Raw genomic sequence first — 20,662 nt, 5'->3', positions numbered from 1 at the left:
TTTGACAATTTTGATAGCTTCAAGAAGACGTTCCTCTTCATACTATTTACAAACAATCTCATGAATAGCGTCCACCATAAATGCAATTTACAGAAATACAACAGTCTCAATAGTCTTTTCACTTGGAAATATTTTTAAAGAATAAATGTATAGAGGACGTTGATAGGTTTTGAAAAACCGAAATTTACATATACTCATCATGAAAAGAGCTTGATTAGCTGACTGATTTATTTATTTACCAAAGTTCGTTCATTTATTTACTTACTTACTATTTACGCCTGTCACCTCTCATGGAGGAGCATGGGCCTCACACCAGCATTCTTCATCTAACTCTGTCCTAAGCAGTCTTTTCCAGTTTTTTTCCAGTTGCTACTCATCCTTATCATGTCTACTTCCTATTCTCGATGCAGTGTGATCTGTGGCCTTCCACTTTTTCGTTTCCCTTCACGATTCCAAATTAGTGCTTGCCTCGTGATGCAGTTTGGTGATTTCCTCAATATGTCTCTTATCCACTTCCAACATCATTTCCTAATTTCCTTTTCAGATCAATTAATTCATACCTACATACTTAATTATCATATAATATTGTGAAATCAGATCATGTTTGTGCTTATTTCTATACACATAAAAGTTATTTATAATCAATTTAAAGTATTTCAATACCTTCCATTATAAAATCTCGGTGAGACTAGAATTTATGGACGAACCAATCACGTATAAGGAAACTCGTCTCGGATTTTGGCGCGTAATTCACTCATGTATTTGGCTAAATAGAGTTTTGGCATTATAGATTATGTCATTTCGTGATGAAAACCCTAAATCTAATTCCTAATCTTAACCATCAACTGTAACTCATAATTTGAATACCTCACACTAATTTATAATCCTCATTTGATCGTAGTTATTAGGTGGACACTTTCAAGGTCAGTCTAGCGTCGTTGAAAGATCGTTCATAAATTATAGTCTCATTAAAATCTGTAATAATATTGTCATCTTTTATTAAAATGACCTGAAAGACTAAGTGAATTTCGATTTTAATGATAATAAAAGACATTCTTGTACCGTTCAATAATGAATTATTAAAGCGATTAGTCCCTTTTATAAATTTCGATAGAACAATAAGAAGACGGAATTGATCTACAAAATGTGATGAATGTAGTGAATCCAACAGTATAGTTTTAAGATAGTGAATGAAACCAGCCATCGAGAAAACCTATTATGCTGCTCAATCGGTTGTGATTGAAAAGTCTAAGCCCATGATTCCAAATAGACCTAGACAATGCACTTATGATAACGTCATTGTATTTACCAATTTATATGTTTTTGTGGAACACATACTATGGGAAGAGTAATCGAACAATGCAGTCATGGGTTACTGAACATGTACCTAGATGGTTTCAAAATCTATGTGTGTCAAATGATCCGATCAACGTGGGAGGTAGAAAATCAGGTTCATCGATAGCGAAACATATAATTGAAACAGTGCACAGAATTGACAATAATACAGCATTTAGAACGTTGTATAGAAATTGTCAAGGACGAATTCTCAAGTTTATTGAACCCTTGGCTATTCGTAAATTTAAACCCCCCTTATGTGTACAAAAACAATTTATCATAACCTTGAATTTACCTTGGTAATCCATAAGTCATTCTATCGCCTAGGATAACGCAACAATTTCTTATTCTTTCTCTCCCCTTTATTATTATATTTACTTGGACTTTCATTTAATTGACCTTTATTAATTTTCATAGAAAATGCCATGACAAGTGTATATGTGTGACGAGATTGTTCGGAATGTATAACGCATATACACCACCAATTTTCAGATTAACTTCGTCTTCTCATTGTTCTATCGAAATGAATTATTAATCTTAATATTCCATTTTATTAACAAGTACCAAGTGTTGTTGTTAAGATTCGTACATTTAATGACAACATCTCTATCTCGGTTACAAAATTGTGTTATCCTTTTTAATTTTCTAGTTCGATATTTGAAAAAAAGTATAACCATGGAAAACCAAAAAAAAGAAGAAAACGAACGACATTTAAATCAGAATAAAGTAATTTAAATTTTTCTTTATTTTGAAGGAGGGGGGAGAGTATGTTTAATATTTACTGTTTTTATATGATAAGGATTTGATGTTCTAAAGGAAACTAGATTAGATATGAAAGAGGAAGAATGTTGTATTTGTAAAATCTCAGCGAATAAATTTGAAGTAAATCCAACGTTTCATCTGGCAATCTAGTCCAAGCTTTTTCAAGGAAATATAATCAAACATCAAAATTATCGAATATAGATAGGGATATGATTCTCCGATTCATTGTATACTGAATAAGGATAGATGGAATACAACTAGTCGTCCCATGACAACTAATAATGAGTAAATAGACCTGAATTCCTTATTCCATTCTATCTATACTGTGTTAACTAATTAACAGATATTATATTCAACGGTTCAAATCAGTTATCTTAGCTAAATATGTTAAACAATTGACTGGAACATTAAAAATAACACAAACTTTCAATTACAAATATATTTAACCTGTTTCGATGGAGTTTTGTTCTCTGAGCTGGATGGTTTGGTCGTGGAGCTTTCATCTTTCTACTGAACGACATCATCAGCACAAACTTCAGATAGAAGTGAAGCGTTTGAATTTCTCCATATGTGGTTCACTGCTTGTCCTGTAGACTTCGATGTTGATTGGTTCTTGTTGACCTTAAACTTGTCATTATTTACTACTTTGTTTTGGTTGTATCTCCCTATGGGAGATACGTTTCACTTCTCTCTGAAGTTTGTGCTGATGATATCGTTCAGGAGAACGACGAAAGCTCAACGATCAAACCATACAGCTCAGAGAACAAAACTTCATCAAAATCATCCACCTGAGCTCCAAATCTCCTCCACCATCTCACATTCGTCCTCTTCGAATTACATCGTATAGAAACAGTAAGAAATTACTGCATTATCCTAGGCAATAAAATAACTTAAGGATCGCTAGGGTAAATTCAAGGTTACGGTAAGTCTTAATCGCTTAAAGATCCTCATCATATCAAAAGACTAATATTTGAAAGAAGAATATTCGATTTAATAAATTGTATTCAGTTTCTACAATGCATATATTATTATTATCATTATTATTATTATTATTATTATTATTATTATTATTATTAGTAGTAGTAGTAGTAGTAGTAGTAGTACAAAGATTTGTGAATCAAGATAACAGAGACAATTATATTTGACTACGAAATGTCATAAGTACAATAGTCAAACTAGATCATTCACCAGCTAAGATTAACTCGCCCTTAATTTTGACCAGCGGAGGAGAAACGGTGTATTTCTATTGGGGTAGACCCCATTTCGTCACAGCGACGTATAATACAATTTTGGATGGCAAACTGATTTTTTTTACCCAATATAGTCTTCCATTAAACATTTGATTGGATTGTAATTGCATTATTGTTTCTCTCGCTCTAACTGACCCATATTTATTCGGATCATAGATCTTAAAATTGTCACTTCACATATAAGTTAGCATTCCATATGAGTCATATCAACATTAACAATTTTATTCTATTTTGTTTGAGAATCCTAGATTTACATGCCGTAACTTTAAACGATACACTTTACCCTGAACCTGACCATTTTTCGAATTATTAACTTGGATATATGAATTGTAGAACTTGAGTAGAGTTTATCAAAAGAATAATCTTCTTTCATAATATTAGTCTTTTACGACAAATTGTTTAGTATACATAAGAGGGGTTTAAATGTACGAATAATCAAGGCTTCAATAAACCTGAAAATTCATCCTTGACCTCAATTGATATCAGTTTTTGTGTCTTGTTTCAATTACATGCTTCGCTATCGATGAACATAGTTTTCTAATTCCCACTTTGATTGGATCATTTAACACTTATTGGCTTTGAAACCATCTAGGCACATGTTCAGTGACGTTTGATTACATTTGGTACCTTACAAAATAAACTATGTAGATGCTTTAATTATATACATTCGGAACCATAGACTAGAGATCATTCAGAAAAGGCAACTATTATTATCAACGATATCATTTACTAAGTCATAGATAACAATCAAGAACGAAAAGAAAAGGATATTTTTTAACAAATGGATGATTATGTTTTCAAAGTATACTACTAAATATGTATATTTGAATTACTTTTCCTTCTATTAATAATGAGAACATTGACTTTGAAACTCTATTATAGATTCTAATCTCTTGATACTAAATAGCGTTACAACGCTGAAAATTAAATTCAACGCACATATATTGAGTTACGTCCAGAATAAGGCTAACACAGTGATATGTGCTACTTATGTTGATATATGTAGTACACATAACAACAATCAGAAATGGAACACTGGGAGTAGAAGATTTGGAAGATCGAATTGAAGAGAATGGGAACAATGAGTGTTTTTTATAAAAATGTAGGAACAATGAAGTTTGAGACGATTTGTGAACATTTTACAAATGAAGTATTAAAAATGTGGGGTTTTTATCGTTTTTGTTTTCAAATTGCTCTGTAATTATGTGTTAGACTACGTTAGGTTATTCCCGCCCATGTTCTCGTTCACAATAATACCATTACATTTTTTGCTCATTATTATTTGTTTTGTTGTTCGAACCCACTGCTCGATATACATATAGTGATAAATCATCCATTACATCAAATAAATAGATAAAAAATCTTAATAACATCGTGATTCAAAACAAGAACCCTGAATAACTCATGGCCTCCAGTTTAATAACCAAAGGTTAAATAATCAGAAATGTTTTTTAATTGTGATTTCAATACAGTTCATTATAAGTATCAGAAGGGGTTTTGTAGATATTATGGTAATTTTAATAGTTGAGATCATGAATTAGTTTTAGCTAGACCAACATGGAAAACCTGGAAGCACTGGACGGCCGTTTCGTTTTATTGTGGGACTCCTCACCTCACGTGATCCGAACACAGGACCTATTGGTCTCGCGCGTGAACGCATGACCTCCAGGCCACTGAGTCGGCATCCGATGGTGTTAGTGTCTAATTTCAACTAATCCACGAAATTGATAATAATCAGCATATTCTCACTACTGACTGGCTTCAAAAGTTATTTCCTGGAGTTTTAGTGAGAAGCAGTGACCAGTGAAGTTCAACCAAGTCTGCTGTGAAATAGTAACTCACTCAATCTCGTGGATTGGTCAAAGTTAGACATTAACACCTTTGGTCTAGATGTTAAGCGTTCGCGCGCGAGACCGATAGGTCCTGAATTCGAATCTCGCGAGGAGTAATCATGGATGCGCACTGCTAAGGAATCCGACAATAGGACTATACGTCCGTTCAGGGCTTCTATGTTTTCCATGGTGATCTAGCTTCAATTGACTCATGATTTCAACCAATGGGATTGTTTAATTGTTTTCGAAAACCATATGAACAATAGAAACGAAACGATGTTCACTTTTCATAAATCATTTAAATGTTACCTTAGATTAAATAATTAAAACCATTTAAGAAGAAGTAAGTTGATAACGCCATACTTTAAAGGTTCATTAAAATAAATGTAACAAATAAATAGGCTAGAATTGTAATTAGTTTTATTTAACCTTTGTAAAGTAAAATGATATTTCAGAGGTAAATTTAAATCCGATTTAATGTAGATATTCATCATTTAAATAATACATATGAACATTATAAACGAAAGATAAAACTATTATAGATGAATATGCAATAGATGATGATATAATACTCGGCTGTAGATGTTCTATGTAATTGATCATGAAGAATGGAAGTTTGTTATATTTACAAATATCAAGATGCAATAATCATGTCAAAATTTTCCATGAATTCATGAGCCGATATAAGCTAGATCACCACTGAAAACCAGAAAGTAATGAGTGGCTGTTTCGACCTAGTTTGTAACTCTTTAACAGCGCGCAGCCACGATCTCGTATGTGAAATTCAAACTTAGGACTTTCGGACTCACATACGAACTCTCAACCTCTATACCACTGGGCCGGTATCCAACGGTGTTGATGTTGAACTCCAATCAATTCACGATTTGTCTGTAGTGAATAATTGTCTCACACCTGACACAAATTGAACACCACTGTTCATGCCTTCTTACTAGAATTCCAAGAAATCCATCTTGAAGCTGGTCACTAGTGAGCACTTGGTTATTATCAGTATGGGGATTTGTGAAGATTGTAGTATTTTTATAGTTGAATTCACGAGTTGATCAAACAATGGATGAAGTGTTGCGCATGATCATGGATCGTCTAAAGTTTGACATTAACAACTTTCACGCGCTAAACTGGAGGTCTTGAGTTCAGGTCTCATGTGCGAGATCATAGGTGCACACTGCTGAGAATTACCATACTAGAACGAAACGACCGTCCAGTGCTTCCAGGTTTTCTAGTTTACATCAATACGTGAATTCAACTGTGACCATAATACAATCTTCACATACCCTTTACTGGTATTTAGTATGTTATTTGAAGACTAGCTAGCACTCATTTTCTAAATTAGTAAAAATTCACGATAGTTCACAGTCAAACATTATATTTCCAGTTGGTAAAATATGAATGCTTCGAGTAACACTTAGATGAATAACATGTCTATGTTCGAAAGAGTCAAGGGTTATCTCTTACCTCTACTACCTATCGATATATATATATATATATATATATATAATATTCAGATTACACTCTTCATAGTCTACCTTGTAACAAGGAAATATTCAAGTCAATATTATGATAAGTATCCGCGAGTAACTTTTCATCAAATTCGCATTGTTGTTTTCGATTGTTTTCATCATAAATTTGGCAAAAAACTAGATTAATTCGAAAACAATCACTAAGTAAACAAAAGATACTGTCTCGCTCACTCTCCCTCCCTCTTTCTCTCTTCCTTTCTCTTTAGGTTTATTGTTTATTTATTTTTTTATTTCTATTTGCATGTTCTATCTGTTATTGATCCTTCACAATTCATTTCTTAATCATTTATTTGTCTTCTGTTGTTTATCATTAAACACAAAACTGGATTGTATTTTATAAATAAAATAAAAACTTAATTTCACTGTAAACAGAATGAATAAATTTGTGTTACCATGGTGATAATAAAAAAATATTTATTATTGAACATGTAATCTGAACTCACTTTTGTAAAGAGAAAAATTTCTTTTGAACATAATTATAGACCTCAACAACATGAAGTAAACACTTCTGTTTTTTTTGTGCCTAATTCAAGTTTATGAATAAAGATCTACATTTACAATTATGTAATTAAGATGATGTAATTTACAATTGTTGTCAAATTCACTTGTTATTGTTTACTTGAATATTCTGATTGATGTTTAGGACTACAATTGATCTGTCATTTCATTGGCATATGTGCATATTGTGCGTATTGCTTCAATATTGCCTTAATTCACAAGCATTCTAAGCAAAGATGGATAGTGGCTAACAGTGGAATCCAGTTTAACGCGCGGTTTTTCTCATTTGAAATTCATAGACAGTTGTATGTACACGCATCTCAGAGTTGATATTCACTCTGAGATTCGAATTCAGTGATGTTTGTTTTCAACGCTATCGCGTTATTCATTCTGAGACGCAAGTACATCGAGCTGACGAGTTCCAAATAGGACGAAACGAGCGTAAAACTGGATTACACTGTTAGACAATATCAATCGTTGCTTACAATGCTTGTAAGTTTAGGCAATACGCACAGTATACACATATGCCAATAAGAGACTCATCAATTGCAGTCCTAAACATCAATGGCAAGATACAAGTAAAACAACACCAATTGAATTTAACATTTTTGATAGTTTATTACTGTAGTAAAAATAAACAAACTAACTCATAAATTGAATTGTATTTTAAATAAACAAAATACTTAAATTTATTACAGTACTAAACTATAAACTGTACATAAACATTGTAGATATGCATATATATTTGGTCATAATTACATCAGTAGGAGATTATGTAACTATTCACATAGGAAGATATAAATGGAATGGATATTTCATTCATCAGTCATCACTTCTTTCTAAACTTTGTCAAAGTCATTACTTTATATAAAATCAATAATCGAGACTACACGATATTCTTATCATAAAAGGCTGTTACTGTCTCAATCTATTAATGCGAAAGATCTAAATGTAAATTTAATTAGATATTACAACCTGACAACTTTTAAGTTGAGAGATATAAACTTTCAATGTCAGAGTATTATACTTCAGATTGAAATCATAGTTCTAATGAATGCACATATAATCATTAAGGAGATTTGTAGAGATTGTAGGATTTTCACAGTTGAATTCGTAAGTTAATCTGAGCTAGACCATCATTGAAACCCTGGAGGCATTAAACGGCCGTCTTGCCCTAGTATGGAGCCCTTCAACAGTGTTTATCTACGACTCCGCATATTGAACTCGAACCTAGGACTTTTGATCCCGCACGCGAACTCTCAACCTTTACATCACTGAGCCAGTATCCAAGGGTGTTGATATCTAACTTCAATCGATCAATGATTTTGTGCAAACCTTCATCGATTTTCTGAGGTGGATAACTGTCTTAGACTCCACCGTTTATGGTTTCTCATTAGAACTCTAATAAATTTATCTTGAAGCTAATCACTAGTGAGCACATGATTGTTATCAGTATGGAGATTTATGAAGATTGTAGTATTTTCATAATTCAATTCACGAGTCAACCTGCATACACATATAGGTATATTTTGATATGTTGAATCCAATTTCCTGAGAGTTAAATACCATCCGACATTAAGTATGCTTTAGTATAAATTTCATCATATTTTTTTGGATATGAAATGATATTCAGAATAAGTTTACTAAAGTACCGCATATTAGTACCAATCTAATAAGGTTGATTACGGCTTAAAAGTTTTAAGGGTTTAGAAAAGACCAACTGTAGTTCACTTAAATTTACATATGAGGATTTCATCAAACATAAATATCTACAGTTAAACAACTAACTCGTTTACCGGTCATATGTGACCAATATGCCTATTCAGTCATCTAATCACAACACAGTTTTAATAAATGTTCTATCGATCACTAAGTAAATTGAATCAAGCTGTCATGGAACTACACAATATATATATATGGATGAAGATCGGTGACCACCGGTTTAATTCAGGTTTAAATCTAGAGAGAAACACTAGTCCTACTTTCTAAATTTTTAGACATGCTTACCTGATGAGTACAAATGAACATGAGACTAGGTTCAAAACTTTGTGAAGCCCATTACCTGACTCTAAGTAGATTGGACAAATGACCGTTATTGGATGATTATCAAAATATACATCCTGGCTATCGTCGTATGTAACTATTGACTTAACTTGCGTTCGTGAATAACGGAATTAAAATAAGTCAAATATGAGAAAGGATTTCGAATACGTATATTCTGTACACTTGTTGATCGGAACAGACATTCAGAGAATCGCACCGAATGAAGCAAAGAAGAGAGAACGAAGTGAAAAAAAATATTCTAGTATGGGGGTTGTGCAGATTATTAAGTTTTTGATTGAGATCATGAACTGATTGATGTTAGACCACCTTTGGAAACCTGGAAGCACTGGACGCCCGTTTCGTCCCATTGTGGGACTCCTCAGCAGTGCGCACCCACGATCCCGCTCGCAGGATTCGAACCCAGGGCCTATCATCATTGGATGCCGGCTCAGTGGTCCAGTAGGTTAAGCGTTCGCGCGCGAGACCGAAGGCCCTGGGTTCGAATCCCGCGAGCGGGATCGTGGATGCGCACTACTGAGGAGTCCCACAATAGGACGAAACGGGCGTCCAGTGCTTCCAAAGGTGGTCTAACATCAATCGGTTCATGATCTCAATCAAAAATATTCTAGGTGGAGAAGGCATGCAAACCAACTCCATTCAGTCAAGTATTAATCAATATTTATAGCTACACAAAATAAGTTACAGACATGTGATGAATAGGATAAGAAGTATACATATACATACTCTCATATAATAAACAAGCAAAGTCAATAAGTGAATAATTAACAAGGTCAAAATATGACTCAAGAAGAATGAATAAGTTAGCCTGTGCAGAAGCTAGAATAAGTTATTATGGGCTTAACATAGTAACTGACACTATAACATCCTACAAACTGCCACCATCCACTTGAAATCAATTGATGAAACAGTTGAAAAATTTATCTAGTTGATTCAACAAACAATTAAACTTTTTAGCAACTAACTAATAAAATTAGTAAATTAGATATGGAATTATAATACTAATAGTGAGAGTTATTTATTTAGTTGCTAATCTAAAGATTATGAGAACTAAGTAAGCATAAATTCAGGATGCACGTTTCATGCTCATCAGTTGGATGTACCTGCATCTCAGAGTTGATGTTCACTCCAAGACTGGAACCCAGTAACGTTCTCGATCACGTTATCCACATAGTTACCAAGTTCTGATAGCTACTAAATTGTACAATGGAATGAACATCAAATCTACAATGAGTGTATATCCAGCTGAGGACGAGTTTCATATAGAACGAAACATTCATCCTCGATTTCACTATTAGTCACTATCCATTTTTACTTATAACACTTGTGAATTAAGGCAATATCAAAGCAATCCTCACAGAATGTACATATGCTAATAAGAGATTGATCAATTGCAATCTTAAACAATATTATTGTTAATATACAATCGATTTAGTCTACATAAAACCATTTAATTATACTTCAATGTAATATACATATGATACTGATTAAGAATATTTGTTGTATACTCGAATTCATTCTATGTCAATGTCATTTATTGTAAATAGTTGATTGATAGGTAGTAGACTCATATGATCGATTGTATATGTATTTATTAATGAGTAGGGAATTACAGTTTTATGTACCTACTATATTGAGTATCCAAGGATGATTGTAATAATTTAGGGTTATATATATAACTAAGTGGATAACGTGATCGCGTTTGAAGCGACCGGTACTGAGTTTCAGTTCTGGGATTCAGGTACATCCAACTGACGAGTCTCGAAAAGGACAAAACGTGCGTCCTGAATTCCACTACTAGCCATTATCTATCTTTGCTTATAATAATATTTAACTTACATACATATCTAATCACTAGTGAAAATTATTACAGGTCAGTATTTAAACAGATATGAAACCTTAAAATTTTGTTTACTTCGTTCAATGTTTAATCAAGCAATCACTTAAATAGTAACAAGTCAGTTTAGAGAAAAGCATGTTATAGGTTTATTCAATGAAAAGAATTTGTTTACAGTTTAAATTAATAACTAAACTTAGTTAGATAAATGTTAAAAAAATTACAAAGCATAGAATTGATACTTTGTGTTATATAGGACTCTTTAAGATTGTATGCTCACATCCTCAACCTAGAAGATGGGACTTCAAGTCTCAAAATCATTATTTAACGTTCAAACCATTGAGTTGGTATCCAATGGTTCATCGATCCGCTGCATTATAATGTCATTGGTTAGTAAATCTCTCACACTTGACGTGATTTGTCTCTACTAGTCATAGTAGTACATGAAAACACAATGAATCACATCATAACATTATTCCTTAATAAACATATGAGTGTGTGTTTAGATTTTCAGCGAAAAAATGAAATAAATTCACTTGGTGTTGTTTTACTTGTATCTTCCCATTGTTATTCAGGACTGCAATTGATCAGTATCATGTTTGCATATGTACATTCTGTTCAGATTTTTATTATTTTTATTACTTAAACACTTAATCATTGGTACAAGGAGGCACCAAATACATATGCGCCACATAGATCACTCGTTTTGTGTGGGAGATGAAATACTGCCCGGATGCACAAACTGAAGCAGGTGGTTTTCTTAGAGGGCCACACCCAGAGCCTTCGACCTAAAGGCCTGATCCACAAGGCAGTGGAGCAACGTAAGGAGATGCAGTCCCATGGTAGCCGGTGACTAATAATTGGTTCATACACCATTTGTTACTTCAGGATACTGGGGCCCATGTATACCGTTGGTTTGGAGTAAGGGTTTTCCAATTCCCCTAGATGGACTCTCCGTATCCATCAACTCGGTTAAAACTCTGGACATTCACTTTTCGTCTTCTCAGTTTCGTAGACAACACCCCCGCCACGAGAAGGTAGTGAGTAGTACTTCCCTGACAGGGGTTGTATGCACGGGACCATGTTAGAGCACTTCGAAAGAGAGAGCTAACTCTCCCCACTCTCGGCCGTAACAGGGCATTATCATTTATAACTGTCAATAACTTATCGAAATCAATAGTAACATAACGGTAACATATGGATTTATTCAGCATATGCCCTACAGTTATTTACAACCAAGCCTTTATTCAGAGAAAAAAGATGAAACAAAGAAAGTTCAAAATAAAAAAGGAATAAATTGCCAAGATTTAGTTGTTCATAAGATTATTTATTAACAGATTAAGTAGGTCATTAACTTTAAAACGATTAAATGTGTTAGGGTTATTTCATTATTATTTTATAAATAATAAATAAGTATCATAATTTAATCATTTTCTTTCGTATAACAGTGTTCAAACATAATTCTTGGTTTCAATAATTTAGATCATGAGTCAAGTGAAACTAGACTACCATGGAAAACCTGTAAGCACTGGACGGCCATTTCGTCATATCGTGAGACTCCTCAACAGTGTATATCCACGACCCCGCCTCTCGAGATTCGAACCCAGGACCTGGTTTTTTTTAAAAGTTGTATTAAAAAAAACAATTTGCTTTCTCTTGTTAAGTTCAATAGTTCTATTTTTCCTATACCTACTATAATATCACCAAACCGGTAAATATCACTTAATAAATAATATATCTTTAAATTATTAACACTATTTGATAATACTTATATTAGTTTATAGGTGAACTTTATTATTCAAATAAGAAGCTGATAACTTCATATAATTTAATGTTAAGAAAAGATTAAATATAAAACAGACGAGATATACAGCCAACATGGAGCAATCTTTTACAATAATTTATCGTGTTAACAATAGACTACCTAATTCCTTCAAACTGAGAATCCTGCAGACGGCTAAAGCAATCGCTATTCGGATTAAAAAACCGGAGATTTGTATCCAAAAGAAATATGTTCAGTCATTCCTTTTACCCTCGTCAACTTCGCAGCCACCTAGTTAATAATCAAATTTATAATATGATGACGCAATTAGATGACTGTTCATTTTTATATTTTAAAATTATCCACACATCTTACCATTATTATTATTATCTTTAATGTTATTATTATTATTACACTTACTAGCCTCCTATCTACAATATCTGACCTAATTCATATTATTCTGCATATTACGTAATTTCTGATTTTTATTCCATTATTCTCTCTTTCAGCCCATGTTGATCATATCTATTCTGATCATTATTTATCTCGCAATTTCATTTCACTTATAAACTAATTCCAGTCAACAACTTCATATTAGTCAGCCCCAACACTAACGATTTGATTCGATTTTACATAATAAACAACAATCCTTAATACACATATTACAACTTCCAGATGATGTACTCTGCCTTAAATCTGGCCAATTTTATGGATTAGTAATTTGGATATGATAATTGTAGAGTACCTGATGAGAAATACATTGAAAGAATATTGTTCATTCATTCAATTGTGTCCTGATAAATTACATTAATTTAGTATCAGAATGGGTTTTGTGGAGATTTCAGTCATTTCAGTAGTTAAGATCATAAGTCAGTTGAAGCTAGACCACCATGAAAAATACGGAAACACTGGACGGCCGTTCCGTCCTAGTACGCGACTCCTCAGCATTGCTCATCCACGATCCCGCCTCTCGAGACTCGAACCCAGGACGTATCCGTCTCGCGCGCGAGCGCTTAACCACCAAACCACTGAGCCGGCAACCAACGGTGTTAATGTCTAATTTCAACTAATTCACGGAATTGAGCGACACACCCACTATTGTCATCAGTGATTTACTATCTCACAACAGACCTGGTTGAACTCCACTGGTCACTACTTCTCATTAGAACTCCAGGATATACCTCTTGAAGCAAGTCACTAATGAGCATATGTACTTTAATATCAGAAGGGGTTTTGTAGAGATTGTAGTAATTTTAATAGTTTATTTACTGACTTATAAAATTGGATACACATTTTTGTTTATTAATTAACTACTGAATCAGTTCATTGAAACTTAATGATTAATAAAAATGTTTACAGTAATGCGTAATTAAATTGTAATAAATATAAATGTTTATTTAATTTCACAGATTGAAATCATGGGTCAATTGAAGCTAGACCACCATAGAAAACCTGGAAGCACTGGACGACCGTTTCGTCCTAGTATGGGACTCCTCAGCAGTACGCAACCACGATCCCGCTCCCCGCGGGATTCAAACTTAGGACCTACTGGTTTCGCGCGTGAGCACTTAACCAACTAGACCACTGAGTTGGCCAGCATCTAACGGTGTTAATGTCTAGTCTAATTACCGACTGCTTAATGAGTTAATCCACTTCTATAGTCTGCCATTATTAAATTATCCATGTTAAATAACAATTATTACGTAATCATAATAAACTTTCTATATCATTAACAATGAACAACATTTCAATCAAATCACAACGCCTAAATAAATTACATTTAAAAACTATTCAAATAATATTTAATGATTACCTTCTTCAATTGGTCCAGGCATTGAATAACGATCACCATGTACAGCTTTTAAACTTTCATTATTTACACCAAATCCATCAATAATCCATTGAACATTTATAGATTCTTTATAAAATAATTTTAATTTTGTTTGATTATAATTATGATGATGATGATGATATATTCTACAATGCATAATAGTATTTGTATTATATAATATAGTTTGATTCTCTGGTCCTCTTATATAAGTTTTTGTATTATATATAGAATATTTATTGAATTCATTATAAATGAATTCTTCTTTACTCATTGTCAATGATAATAACCATGGTAATATAATTATTACATAATAATAATAACAATCCAATTTTATGATGATATGATAAAATATAATCAATAATATTGATTTTATATTATAGTTTCCATGAATTGACATAATTTTAATGATTATCAAAATTGATTTCTATCAAAATATATGATTATTATTATTATATTGATTGAATAAAACATTTTTTTAAAATTTTTCCAAACAATTAAATAAGGGATACATAACATTCATATATGTGTATATACATCTATATATAAATATAATGTAATTTGTTTTATATTGAATAATTAAATAAATAATTAATTAAATTTAATTAAAATTAATTCCAATCACTGGATTACATTATTTCATGTTATGTAAGATTTGGAATTTTGCATCATTTGTAAAAAGAAAAAAAGAAAATAATAATAATGTTGAAAATCATAAAATATTTTGCCCAATTTTGAAATTAACCAATCAAATTCAAGCTTAATTTTGATTGGTTGTTTTGTAAAAAATTATTTTTTTATTCCAATGTAAGTTGAAATCATTCAATTTAATCAGTTAAGATGGATTCTTTTTTTCGTATTTATAATTCGAATGTTGATAGATTTGAGTTGAAGAACATTTTATTTTAAGTAAATTTATTGGTTAAGTGCTAGCGCGCGAGAATGATAGATTCTGGCTTTGAAGCATGTGGGGGAGGGCGGGATCGTGAATGCGCAATACTGAGGAGTCACATACTAGGACGAAACGGTCGTCCAGTGCTTCCAGGTTTTCTATGGTGGTCTAGCTTCAATTGACTGATGATTTCAACTATTGAAATTAACATAAGAAACAGTTTAATATTTTTGTATTCATGACATTCATCATATGATAACTATTGAAACTAAAAAATTATAATGAATTTGAAATTTATTATTTATATACAATACAATTCAAGCAATCTGAATGTATAAATTTATTTGTCAAAATAATAGTTAGATATTCGGAAAGATTATTTTTATTTTATTCATTTGAGAGAAACTTCAAAAAGTATAATCACTGATTGATTTTAGCTGTTTTCATGAAGCTAAATATTGTGCACTTCTATTCACTTGGTGTTGCTTACTTGAATCTTCCAATTAATGTTTAGGGCTGAAATCGATCAGTTATTTCATTGGCATATGTGCATATTGTGCGTATTGCTTCAATATTGCCTTAATTCACAAACATCATAGGCAAAGTTGGATAGTGGCTAACAGTGGAACCCAGTTTGACGCGCGTTCCGTCCTATTCGGTACTCATAAGCTGGATTTACCTTCATCCCAGAGTTGATGTTCATTCCGGGACTCGAACCCAGTACCGTTCGCTTCAAACGCCATCGCGTTATCCACTTAACTACTGAGTCTTGATAGCCACTTGCTTGTGCAATAGGGTGAATTTAAATTCATTTGCTATTGTTTTGCTTGAATCTTCCATAGAGATTCAAGACTACAATTGAATTTTACTCTCTACTGAAACGAAAGATTCACGATTCAAATTCTCATTATAAATATCAACACTGAATGGAAGAAATCTTAAACTGAATATTACCAAATAGGATGAAACATAATTCTTGACTCCCATTGATAATCACTTTTCTATTTTCATTGAATTATTGATGTTACTTTGTTAGTAAATAAAACATAATTTCAATGATTGAGATCATAAATCAATTGAATCTAGACCACTATGGAAAACCTGAAAGCACTGGATGGCCGTTTAAGTGCTTTCAGGTTTTCCATAGTGGTCTAGCTTCAAATGACTTATGATCTCAACCATTGAAATTAAGATACTATCCACAATACCCCTTCTGATATTAAAACATAATTGTTTACATATACAAATTTAATCTACCTTGAAGCAATAAATACTACTTATTAAAATCAGAATCACTTTTTATTTAACTCTTCAATAGTCTTTATTGTTTGATTCCTTGTCTTTCTCTCTCCAGAACTTACATTTATTTTGCAAATAAATAAATTGTCCAATCTGTTTATACAACTAACACAAAAACTGGTACAATTTATTGATTAGTTAAGTAAAAGTTATTTTTCCACCATGAAGATAAGAGGTGGATTAAAATATTCTTTTTGCTACTAACATCAATCTATCCAACTGATATAAATCGTTCATAGTCTGTTTGTTTGTTTTTAAATGTAAACGGTGTGGAATTTAAGAGAATTACAAAGCAATATTAATGACATAATGTAGTTATATCCGATTAGAGAGTATTACAAATTGGAGAAAGCCATTTATTTGTTTTCACCAAATGAATTTCTGTACTAAAGTAGTTGCATTCATGAGTTAATTGTAGCTAGACCACCATGGAAAATCTGGAAACACTGGACGGTCGTATCGTCTTATTGTGGGACACCTTAGCAGTGCACATCTACGGCCCCACCTCGTGAGATTCGGGCCCAGGATCTATTAGTCTCCCGCTCGAGCACTTAGCCACTAGACCATTGAGCCAGCATCCAATGGTGTTAATGCCTAACTTCAACCAATCCTTAATAGATTGACTATAATTTATAATAAGTTGTTATTTGAAATTAATGAAGCAGAAAGAAATAAGAAAGAACTGCTAACCACCGTAAACTGAATTTTTTCCCCTAAAATTATCACTTCAAGTCATTTTTCCCATGCTTATGTGTCAATTAGGACTCAATATTTAAGTGGATAACGCGACGGCGTTTGAATCGATCGGTACTGGGTTTGAGTTCCAGAGTGAACACCAACTCTGGGATACAGGTACATCCAGCTGACGAGTCCCAAATAGGGTGAAACGCACGTCCTGGACTCCACTGTTAGCTACTATCAATCTTTGCTTAAAAAGCTTGTGACTGAAAGCTATATCGAGGCATCTGCACAGGATGCACGTATGCCAACATGAAACTGATCAATCGCAGTCCTAAATAACAATAAGAAGATACAAGTAGAACAACACCAAGTGAATTTAATACCAACAAGGTTTCAATTTATACTTATATTTGTGTTTAAAAATAATTAATTAATTACTTACGCCTGTTACTCCTCGTGAAGGAGCATAGGCCGCTCACCAGCATTTAACAATAACTAGAAACCTAATGAAAAGTTTACTTTCATCATAATCATCTGTATTATTTACATATTATTCATGCAACCATATTAAAATGAATGATCCAGTTCTAAAGGTTTATATATATATATATATATATATATATATATATATATATATATATATATATATAATACATGCTGAGTTTGAACCAATCAGTTGGATTCTGGAAATTGTATAAACAACTTATCTGATTGAATAATCAGTCCGTAACATCAATTACCTGTAGAAATGAATAGGTTAAATAAAGAAAAATTTCATTCAATGATATGTATTATCGAACGAACTATATTTACATACAATTAATGCATTTTATGCAGTAGATTGAAGCCACTAATACGATAAATAAAGCTTTCACTTTTTAAATATTTGAATTCATGAATCAATTGAAGCTAGACCACCATGGAAAGCCTGGAAGCACTGGATGGCCGTCTCGTCCTATTGTGGGACTCCTCGTCAGTGCACATACACGATCTCGCCTCACGAGATTCGAGCCCAAGACTTATCGGTCTCGTGCGCGGACGCTTAACTTTTAGACCACTGACTCGAAATTCAATGGTTTTAATGTCTAATTTCAACTAATCCACGAAACTACGCAACCGTTAGCCATTGTCTTCAGTGAGTTACCATCTCACAATAGACCCGGTTGAACTCTACTGGTCACTAGTTTTCACTAGAACTCTAGGGAATACACCTTGGAAACCGTCACTAGTGAACATATGATGATTATAATCAGAGTGGTGTCTTGTTGACGTTCTCGTAATTCAATAGTTGGATTCATGAGTCATTTAAAGCTAGATCACCATGTAAAACATGGAAGCACTATATATATATATATATATATATATATATATATATATATATATTCTACACCTCAGTAACCTGTACTAGCGACCCTATCAGAGATCGAATCTGAAATTTCAATGGTACGCTAACTGAGCTTATCCTATGATGAGGCAGTCTAGAAATAAAACGACCCTTTACAAATCCTCATCCTGACAAACAATTATTCCAACATATACTTCATCCAATAATCTTAGATAAATTGTTATAAGCAGAGTATTTCTTCTAAATACTATGAATAGTAACTAGATCTGATTAGTTTCGATTTCATTGGTTAATGAATGATACCTAACAGTCATTTACTTTTTATGTGATATGTAATCATCTTCAATATTTACTGCTTAGTTGTTCTAAATTTTGATATGTGTTTGTTGTGATCTAAAAGCCAATCATTCATTTCTCTTATAACCTTATTATTCAATTACATTAAATGTATCAACCCAATTAACCGATTGTAATCAACCTAATCAAATACTATTGTAAATTGTCAAACCACAAAATATAGCCATATTGTTATTTTGAAGATTATTCAAAGTTCCTTTACACCTGACTCAGATATTCACAGAAAACATGAGCTTTGTTTTTATTCTTGGAGCATGAATAAATTCAATGAAATATTAACATCATGATGGAACTATGATAAACGAGTAGATCAAATGACTGATTTAATCATGACAATAGGACAAGAGTATGAAGACATTCATCTAGATTAATCACTCATTGTGAGATTTAAAAATTCTTGGTTCACTCTCCATTGAGGTCATGGATGCGAATTCCTAAGAAGTAATACACCGAGTCTTGTTAAGTAAACGTTCAATTTGATTTCCTGTTCACTCCTAATAACTACAGGCTGAATCTACACGGGAACATGAACACAAAAGTAAAAACGTGGAGGCTTGTGATAAGAATTTATTTGATTCCCAAAGTTAACAGAACCAATTTAAGAATACATCACATTTATATGATTACAGTTAGATTGACAGTCAGATTTATATAAATTGAACTGAGTTGTGTACAAATAACACCTATCACAGAACTACACTTGTTTGAAGATATAAAATGATGACAGTAATAAATAGTACATTCAAGCTTTACCATTACTCCACGTTACTGCCCAAATCGGTACTAACAATGAACTCACTGGAGAATAAATTTCAAAACGTCTTATTTAATGTGATGACAAAATAACTTCAAGTGTATTCTTGGGAGTCAGCACGTGGACAATGATTAATCGGCAATACTAGGATGATGATATTCCTTTATTCCAAGTTGACTGAAGATGTAAACGTGGGTTATTTAGACGGATTGGTTGTTTCGTAGTAATCAATATCAAGTCCTTAGTTCTAGTGAATTCTGTCAGACAAAATATAATATGGGCATATGTTGTGACATCACCCATGTAATGTTTTGATGTTACTCTGTTAAAGACAATAGACAAAAAACCCCAAAACCAAATTTTATACTGGTCCCAATTTTTAAGTAAACAGTATCTGCTCATATGTGAGACTGAATTGTTACTGAACAACGTGTTCTGGTAATTACATAATAATTTGTTGGATAGAGTTCAATCATCAGTAATGACTAAATAGGTAAGACAGTAGTTAACAGCAAGTGGTCGTCAGCATATATCTATCTCTGTTTCACAGGAGATCTGCCATATACCGAATAACTTGAAGCACCTAATGATACAGGTTTAAGTTACTCAAGAATCACCAGACAGCCTCATA

General features: G+C 32.6%; 1 protein-coding gene across 1 annotated transcript in view; it reads right to left on the bottom strand.

Annotated features, from left to right (window-relative positions):
• MS3_00009516 (uncharacterized protein) overlaps nt 1-15,033 on the bottom strand; it is an 82,046-nt gene extending 67,013 nt beyond the window's left edge. Inside the window, exon 1 of the mRNA XM_051217899.1 lies at nt 14,689-15,033. Within this exon, the coding sequence (XP_051064331.1) occupies nt 14,689-14,710 (22 nt within the window). The 5' untranslated portion in view covers nt 14,711-15,033. The remainder of the gene's footprint in view (nt 1-14,688) is intronic.
• Nucleotides 15,034-20,662: the final 5,629 nt, after the last annotated feature.

This window comes from Schistosoma haematobium, chromosome 7, assembly GCF_000699445.3.
Source record: "Schistosoma haematobium chromosome 7, whole genome shotgun sequence".
NCBI lineage: Eukaryota > Metazoa > Platyhelminthes > Trematoda > Strigeidida > Schistosomatidae > Schistosoma > Schistosoma haematobium.
The sequence above is the reverse complement of the archived record's forward strand: the minus strand, read 5'-3'. Positions and strand labels throughout refer to the sequence as shown.